Source organism: Pseudochaenichthys georgianus, chromosome 15 (assembly GCF_902827115.2).
Source record: "Pseudochaenichthys georgianus chromosome 15, fPseGeo1.2, whole genome shotgun sequence".
Classification (NCBI taxonomy): Eukaryota; Metazoa; Chordata; class Actinopteri; order Perciformes; family Channichthyidae; genus Pseudochaenichthys; species Pseudochaenichthys georgianus.
The window spans coordinates 26,805,894-26,815,224 of record NC_047517.1 but is presented as its reverse complement, the minus strand read 5'-3'; the positions used below and the strand labels follow the sequence as shown (position 1 = coordinate 26,815,224).

Below are 9,331 nucleotides of genomic sequence, written 5' to 3'. Positions count from 1 at the left end.
AGTGATATGGAAGAATAATAAAGTTCACTGGTTCAACAGCCAACGGGTAAATACAAAAACACTGGAAACCAGTACGACACCTCATACATACTTGTATCTGTATTTACTGCAGGCCATTTTGTAAGTGTAAATGTTCCTCATTTTTATTTTGCTCTTGTTGTTCAAATGGTTGAAAATATGTTTTCCCAGCTGCAAGTTGTGTATATGTTTCTTTTTCTTCTGTTTCCCATGCATTTAGTCACTGTTGGAAGGCTGCAAACCAAAGAGCCACTGAGTGTTTGACAAGGAAATGTCTTTATGCTTGTGTATGTTGGGTCTACTACTCATACTTTTCTTTGATAAACTCCAAATGTGTATTATTATATATCCTGATCCTATTTTCATGATGTTTATAAACATTGATTTAAACTAGCTTTGTGTCTTATTTTATATTGTTTAATATATGTAACCTTTTCAAAAAAAAAATGTAAGTAATGCACATTTATATTGCATGTTTGGGCAATAACTTGTGTTGTTAACTGAATAAAGATATATTTGCAACAAGGAGTAAACCATGATTTTATCTCACCAGCAAGCTGCTAACATTCAGAACTGAGAAAGCAATATGTAACTTATCCAAGCCATTATAGTCATGGAAGGGAAGGTGATGTTGTTCAATCTTATTTTATTAATTATTGTTAAGAAAAATACAAAATGTTGGTCATTTGTGCAATTGTAGCTACTGTCACTTGTCAGTGTGCTTCGATAAATGCTCTTTTCATTGGAAAGTGAGTGCACTGAATTTACACCTTAGGCTTCTTTATACAACCAATGGCAGTATTGGGGAAGCTACTTTGAAACTGAAGCTATCTACTGTTAAAGTCCAATGCTAAATAAATGCATTCATTATTTAATGTAATAACGTTTAAACCAAACAAAACAAATTAATCAATGCATATAGGTGTTTTTAAAGCAGTAGTCCTACATATATATATTTGCATCTTTTTATACAGTCTATGCTTTAGGGTCATGGTCGTGGAAATTCGCTTTCATAGTTATTTAAACAACAGTCACGTTTTCCATTTTATCTGACGACTTTGTTTCCTTTTTTAAAGCAACTATATGCCAAAGTACACATACACAACATTAGGAGTCAGGGGTAAACAATCAGAGAAAAATAAAACAGGTAAAACTATCGTACCAGGATAATAGTGATGCAACCATGCTGTGTGATGTTAAAGCATTATTTCATTTCTTTGGACAAATATTTGTATTGGCATTTGTTTTTTTTAGCAAAATACATTACTCAAATGTAAAAGCCCCCAAAAAAGAAGAAAAATAAATAAAAACACAACAAGGTTAAAATAAAAAATAAAAGGTGATACATTTTTTTACACAAATAGGCCTATGCATACGCAGATGTTGACAGTGAACAATAATTCAAAAATAGTAAACTCAAAACAACACGTGAAATCATTTTTACTCAGGCACATTGAGCGGTTGTCCCGGGTCCTGCGCCGGGATGTGATAGGTCTGGATTTTGTTGCATCCACTCCAGTCAGTCTCCTTCAGCTCGCCCTTCTACCGGTGACGCCTGCCTCGGCCGTGCCTAGTGAGCAACATCTACTAAAAAGTCGCTTAAGTTTACCACTAGACCCATCCTTACTAGGTAAGACAGCTATTTATTCAGTTTCACACTGTTATTTAACTCCGTAACAAGCGAGAAGTGTTGTTTACGCGTACTTTACGCACACCGGTACTCTGCAGGCTAACGAAGTTAGCTAAGATAGCAGCGCTCGGCATGCTGCGTCTGACACATGTCTACTTAAAGTAGAAGAGTTATGCTTGGTTTTACACTTCTCGTGCTACTGATTAAGAGGCTGCTGCCGTGCAAAGCTAATTTCAAGACAATATTCACAACGTACTGTTTTAACTTCTGTAAGAATGTGTTAGCCTCCATACGGCCTAGTTAGCAGTAGTGAGGTAGCTAGCTGATAATGCCAGTGAACTGGTTAATTAACTCATCCCGGTAATTGGCACGGGCATGTGCCTCGCCACGCCCTGCTGTGCTTTCCGTTACACGGGAAGGAGCTGTTTAATAAGAGCCAGGCCTGAAAGTAGCCTCTCCAGTGCGGCAAAATGGCTCCTCTCTGGCTGGGTAACCTTGTCCATCGGCTGTCAAGACTGTTGCACTGCTGTGACCAGAATGCTGTCACTGCCTGACGTGTTGAATTAAAAGTGAAAGCAACTTTTTGAAAGTGCAAATATCCGCATATCTACAATGTAGAGGGTATAATAGTTCGATAAAAGGGAGATGGCATCAAAGGTATTGTACAGTATGTGACTACAGGAACAGTACATTTAGCTCAGTCGGCTACAATTAGTCATGAATTGGATTTTGGTGATATAGTCGTTATAAATGCTCACTAATGCAAAGTCTAGCTCTCAACTCAGCAGTTGTTCTTACACCACGGCAAGAACATGTACTGAAGCATTACAATCCTCATTTTTTTTGCATTACTAACATATTCTCCTCCTTTTAATGTTACCTGCTGGTATTTTTGACTACATCTTAAGGGTTATAGGTGTGCTGTGTTGCCTAAAAACAAAGAACATATCTGCATTTAATCATCAATGCAACATGCATGAGTGGTACATTTTACAGTCAGCAATTCCTGCTTTTAAGTCCAAGTATTGGTTTGTTTGCCTAATGGCTTTCTACTTAAGTTTCACTTATTGTGTGTGCTGCTCTTGGATCAGCATTATGCATATGTCACACTCCCTAATCACAACAATTATTTGAACAATTTGTGTTTTGCACTTTTCCACAGATACCATGGCTGTGCCTCCTTGCTATTGTGACCTGGGCAAGTCTGCCAAGGACATCTTCAACAAAGGCTATGGTATGGTTTCCTCCAGTTTGACCAAGTTATACTGTGATGTTAAAATGTGAACTTCCAAGTGTACTTGATATTGCAAATAACCTTTGAAATGATTTAAACAAATGTTTTATTTTTTTTCGCAGGATTTGGCTTGGTGAAGCTTGATGTCAAGACAAAATCCGCCAGTGGAGTGGTAAGTTCATTTATTTATGGGTTGAGAATAGAAAACTACAACTTACTTCAACAACTCAAATTATGTTGCAGTACATTCAAGTCTAATGGAATGAGGCAATACGAAAGTTAAATACAGTCATTTTTTGGACCTTCCTGGATCTGTTGTTAAACATGAAAGATGAACATCCAACTTCAGTACATTTGCCCATCTTCATGTGTTACATATCTCTGTATATGGCACTTAAAAAAAGTCCATTAAATATTTGTTCCTAGTAGTGGAACTATTATTTTCAAAATGTCCCAGAATGGAAGATATTTAACAAATATGGCATTGGGTTATAAACAAATGAGAAGTAGCCGAGAATAAAAGTGTCTCAAATGTAATGAGACAGAGCACTGAATGAGTTTTATTTCAATCCCAGTTATTCCATACAGTGTCTTTAAAGCATTCCTTCTGATTGTCATGTCTCTAAAATTGTCCCTTGTAGGAATTCAAAACAGCCGGTAACTCCAACACCGATACCAGCAAAGTTGCGGGCAGTCTGGAAACCAAATACAAGAGGGCAGAATATGGCCTGACCTTCACCGAGAAGTGGAACACTGACAACACCTTGGGAACAGAAATCACCATTGAAGACCAGGTGAGCAATATAAACAAAACATTTTTACACTTTAACAAGGTGCAAACATCAATATTTATCCAGTGAACATAAAGAGTCAACATTAATTGTATCTTAACATCAAATGGTTTGTTACAGATTGCCAAGGGACTGAAGTTGACTTTTGACACAACCTTCTCACCAAACACTGGGTAAGATTATGGTTATGATCGATTCATTGGAAATTGAGTTTCATGTGAATATTACTTAAACTAATCCTGCTGCCTCTCCACATGAGTCATTTTAGCAACATGATCAGTGCTGTACAGGCTTCTGAAAAGTGAAGCTGCCGTGTGACCCCTGTCCCATAATGGAACATTCTATTGTAACACAAAATGAGCTGTTGGGTTTTGCGAAACTGCTTGGGTTATGTCTTGCAGTCTGCTGTTCTCTAGGAGGTATACAAATGGTTTTACTAGTGTGCCCAGCTGCTCTGGCAATCCTTGTGGGTTTGCTTACTATGAGGTGTAAATCACACGAAGAAAGTGGCACATAGCCCAGAGGAATCGTGTCGTCTTTCAGACTGGAGGGTGGGAAGGTGACGGGTGGAGATATGTGCAGGGCTCTCGACTAACTTTTTTCACCATTCTCCCGGAACCGTCCCGAAATACAATCTAAGCTGTCCCGAAATTAATGTGGACCGTCCCGAATTTAAAATGTTAGTTTTTCTACATTATCATCAGTTAAAATCATTCAAAGTGACCTTTAACATAAATAAAACATCATACAAATCATTAGATGATAATTCATCAACCTTTTTATTTGAGTAAATCATTCAATCACATAAACAAAGGCCAAATATATTTAAATAAACACACAAACGAGAAAATTACTCTAATATTGAATTCAATCAAGTCCCATCCAATTAACAAAAAAATCCAACACTGTCCTAAAGACAGAACCCAGAGTAACCACTAACCAGGATGAGAGTCTGTAACACAGTCAGGAGACCTTTATAAACTGCCCGACCCCTCGCACACAGACGGGAGAGAGATCTCGTCTGGATTGGAAAGCTCGAAAATACATCATAGATGCATGTTGTAGTCTTATTGCATATTAGAAAGGGAGTTGGCGAAATTAAAACTGCGATATAATACATATGACATATATTTTTTAAATGTCTCCAGTACCGATAAAAAGTCCGATAACGTCGGCGCTTAACGTTACCACTGTCTTTATTTCCGGCCCGGGGCCCATTTAATACCGGGGCTCGGTACCCATCCCTACATTGGTAGAGGCGCATCATATTACTAAATGATGGAGGGTTCTCTTCTCAGCCTTATTACCCATAAGGGGTGAAGAGGAGTAAGTAAATAAAGAGGCCGGCGCTCCAGGGTCTGGTTCTGCTGTGCGTTTTTGTGACGGTAAAACATTTCAGAATTCCTCCGTGGGATGCCATTGTCATTGTACATCACTCAACCCGCGAAATACACACACTCAGTACATAGCTAGACCAGCGAATTTGCGGGCCAGGAATTCACGGGCACAGCCAGCTGTAGCTACGTGTGTGTATTTTGCGGGTTGCTAAATGTTTTGTGTGTGTTTATGTTGACAAGGAGGTTTAGTAACTGCTACACAAAACGTGCAGTCGGTTTCATTTTCATCGCCGTTTGTAGTAGAGTTAGCAGGATATTTTTATTTGAACTCGTCCCAAATTTGTCCCAAAATTATTTTTTATCCTCCCCGACACTATTCTTTTCGACGACGGGACGTCCTTAAGCTCGAGCCCTGGATATGTGGCTACAGCATGTTCGAGGATACAGTGTCATGCTCAAACTGGGAGGTAAACAGCAGAACTTTGACTTTTGACTCAGCAATGACTCCAAAGTTTTACTTCAAAGCCAAGCTGGTGCAACAGTTGAAGTGGCAGTCTACTGATAATGTCCTTGTCCTGTTTGCTACTTGAGCTGACAGCTGGCAGAGGACATATGTTAAGAATTATCTCTGGGATAATAAATCTATGGCAGTGGTTTTCAAAGTCAGTTTCATAACACCCTGCGGTGCTTTAAGGACAGGCAACAGTTACGTATGTGACCTCTTCAACGTATCAAAAAAGAGGACATCAAAATTGTCTGTCACAACCTTGGAAAAAGGTCTGGCTCTTGAACGTTTGGATATATTCGGCATGTTTTAGCATTTCGAAACGGTCTGGAAAAAACAATACAACCCAATTTACAAGAGAAATAAAGCGGGCAGTTTCTGTTTAGCTTCAGAACATGCATGTTGTCTCACACTGACTGCAAGCTGGGGGTGTACTTTGTATCGTAGTTTGGTTAATGCAAGTGCTTTCTTTTGGGTAATGATACAACATAATGGAAAAAGATGTGTATAAATATATTTCTTTATAAATTCCTTTTCCTACCTTTTTTTTACATGTGCAAAAAGCTTCTTACAAATGCTTTGATTAAGCCCAATCTGATTTCAGCTAATGTTAACGAAAGCTTTGTTTCTCAACAGAAAGAAGAGTGGCAAAGTTAAGACCGCCTACAAGCGTGAGTTCGTCAACATGGGCTGCGATGTTGACTTCGACTTCGCTGGCCCCACCATCCACGGAGCTGCTGTCGTCGGCTACGAGGGGTGGCTCGCTGGTTACCAGATGAGCTTTGACACCGCCAAATCCAAGATGACCCGGAACAACTTCGCCATTGGCTACAAGACCGGTGACTTCCAGCTGCATACCAATGTGTGAGTAGATTACTTTTACTTTGGGTTTTTGTAAAAAAAAAAAAAAAAAAGCTGGACTACTGCCTTTTCAGGTAATGTAGTCATAGAATATAGAGACGACAAAAAGTGAATGACTGTTTTACTACAAGATAAAAGCAAAACCTCTTTAAATGTGAAATTCCTGATTTTATTTACAGTAACGATGGTGCTGAGTTTGGAGGCTCCATCTACCAGAAGGTGAGCGACAAGCTGGAGACGGGGGTCAACCTGGCCTGGACCGCTGGCAGCAACAGCACACGCTTCGGTATCGCTGCCAAATACCAGCTGGATAAGGATGCCTCCATCAGCGTAAGTATTGCAGTACAGGCTGTTGGCTTTGTGTGGACAAAATAAAATGTAGACTTATTCTTACCAATTGATTTTATTTTTTTCCATAGGCTAAAGTGAACAACAATAGCCTTGTTGGTGTTGGGTACACCCAGACTCTTAGACCAGGTAAGAGGTTTCCTACCAGTCAATGGATAGCTGGAGTGCTACATTTTAATACCTGTGTTTGTAGTACACAGCACTTCAGTTATGAGCAAATGCATGCTTTAAATAACTTGACATCGAGTCATTTTTAGCAACACTCAACAGCCTCAGGCTCAAAGTCCTTCAACACACGTTCGACAAATGTAGTTTGTTCATGAAATGGCTAATGTTGGTTCCTTTTGCCTGTGCAGGTGTGAAACTCACCCTGTCTGGTCTGGTCGATGGCAAGAACATCAACGCAGGAGGCCACAAGCTGGGTCTGGGCCTGGAACTGGAAGCCTAAGCTTTCAACATACTGCAAGGGACTAGGGAATATCAGAAGAATCTGGCCTTACAGTCTATGTCCAACTCAAACCAGCAGGGGATAGCTTGGAGAGATTGGTTCAAATGCTACAACAACAAACTCTAACTTGTTGAGTATCACCTCAAGTTGGTGCTTCTGTCATTGGTATATTTGACCTTTGTTTCTTTTTACTTTGTAGTTTCATCTATTCAGGAGACAGTGGGTGACATATTATTTATAAATCATTTCATTGTTTCTGTCAAGCACTGCCATAATAATGAAATCCAATACAATCCTTTCGCCTGTCACCAACTCTGCGTTGCTTTATTGTGGTAATCCCCAGACGGTCAACATCAGTTGATGGTTTTATGTGGTGAGCGTTGTCATACCTTCTCTCTGATTTTACAATTGTGAACGTCTGATATTCCTTTGTCATCCCAACAGTTTTAATTGACAAACCTTGTTAAATACACTAGTCTTTTTTTCTGATATTTAAAATACTGCTGCACCCATCCTGTTCATGCACACAAGGAAAAACTAAAGCTCTGTAATGACTTGTTTTGTGTCGGCTATAATGGTTGTGATGTTCTGTTAGACCTGTACGTTTGAGAGAAACATGTACATGTGGCCGATATAGCAGAATTAGTTTATGTTCATGCTGTACCAACAGACAACTGGGGGGCTGCATAATTCATGTTCACAGTAATGCCAAACCTATCATTGTCCTCGAGAGGTAACTCCAAGTGGCTCTCGTGGAAAGTGCTTCCCTGTGCTGGGCAGTGACAGAGCCCGCAGGAAGTCTTGGAGGTCCTTCTGTGTATGTAATCATTTTCAATAAAGTCTTGAACTCCACAAATGCATTTCTGGTCTTGATATTGAAGTTCTACTAACGATAACTTATTTACGTTTAAAGGTCACCTATTATGCAAAATCCACTTGTTCGTGTCTTTTATACATAAACATGTGTCATCTCTGTGTAAAGAGATTCTGAATGTTTCAGGAACAAAGACCCCCTCTCTTTTTGTCCTGATCCATTTATATAAAAACCTGTCTGAAAATGAGCTGATCAAATTTTGGCCACTTTGTCATTACGATGTTTTGGCTTGTGTAACCATTAGCCAATAACCAACCAAGGTAACCCACCCCCACCTTATCACCTGCATCTCCTCCTGGAGCACCATTGTGTGTTTCTTAACCAAATATCTCACATAGGGGCGTGAGGAGTGGCTCCTTATTTTCATCTAAAGTAAAAGACAGAATCAGCACTTTTGAAACGGGTGTGTAGAGTTGAGACTTTTTATAAGAAATTGACCAAAAGGAAATTAAAGCTATAAAAGAAATAATGCAACACGCAGTCTAACTGGGACATTTTCTTAAAAGGATGTCACAGAGCAAATGATTCTTCATGGTAAGGAGATGTACGCCTTCTAATGAGTTAAACAAAGATGGGAAATAATCCAGTTTTCTAATTGTCCTCTTTAATGACAAATCATGGTTGATATGTGCTCACTATTTTTCATATGCCTCACATCTATCGCTATAGCAACTTGTCTTGCCCTCTAATGCAGGGGTGTCCAAACTTTTTTTCACCGAGGACCACATACAGAAAAATATTCTAAGGGCCGGGCCACTCACTAGAGAGGTATACTGCCTCATAAGTTAAATGATAAGTTGGCAAAATCAATCAAAAATAGATAAATTATGCTTGATACTTGAATCTGCTTTAAGAAAAATAAACAGCCTACATCCCAGCTCTCCAGAGTTTCATTGAATTGGTTAACAGCTCATCCCTTACAACAGGAGCCCCGGATTGATTAGCATAAGAGGAAAAAGGAAGGGTATATTTCAAGTTTGTTATATAAGTTATTGGGCTTTTTTCTTATCGACTTACATTTGTTAGAACATATTTTCAAATGTAATTGACTGAATTGATTGTAAATTGGGCTTATTAACACATGATCACTACTGTGTAATATATGTTTACAGATGTAATAAGTACAATACAAGAAAAGCTTGAGTTTCATTTGTGGGCCGTATTTCATAATACTTTTTTTATTTTGCTGAGGGCCGATTCAAAATTTCCCGCGGCCTTCATTTGGACCCCGGGCTGTAGTTTGGACACCCCTGCTCTAATGGCAGTAATGTTCTTGTATGCCAAC

At 39.2% G+C, this 9,331-nt stretch overlaps 1 protein-coding gene across 1 annotated transcript; it reads left to right on the top strand.

Annotated features, from left to right (window-relative positions):
- The first annotated feature begins 1,515 nt into the window (after positions 1-1,515).
- vdac2 (voltage-dependent anion channel 2) lies at positions 1,516-8,028 on the top strand. Its single transcript, XM_034101036.2, has 9 exons — positions 1,516-1,648; positions 2,811-2,882; positions 3,005-3,054; positions 3,524-3,676; positions 3,794-3,846; positions 6,152-6,379; positions 6,556-6,706; positions 6,796-6,853; positions 7,081-8,028. Exons 2-9 carry the CDS (start codon positions 2,816-2,818, stop codon positions 7,170-7,172), a joined length of 852 nt encoding a protein of 283 aa, XP_033956927.1. The 5' UTR covers positions 1,516-1,648; positions 2,811-2,815; the 3' UTR covers positions 7,173-8,028.
- Positions 8,029-9,331: the final 1,303 nt, after the last annotated feature.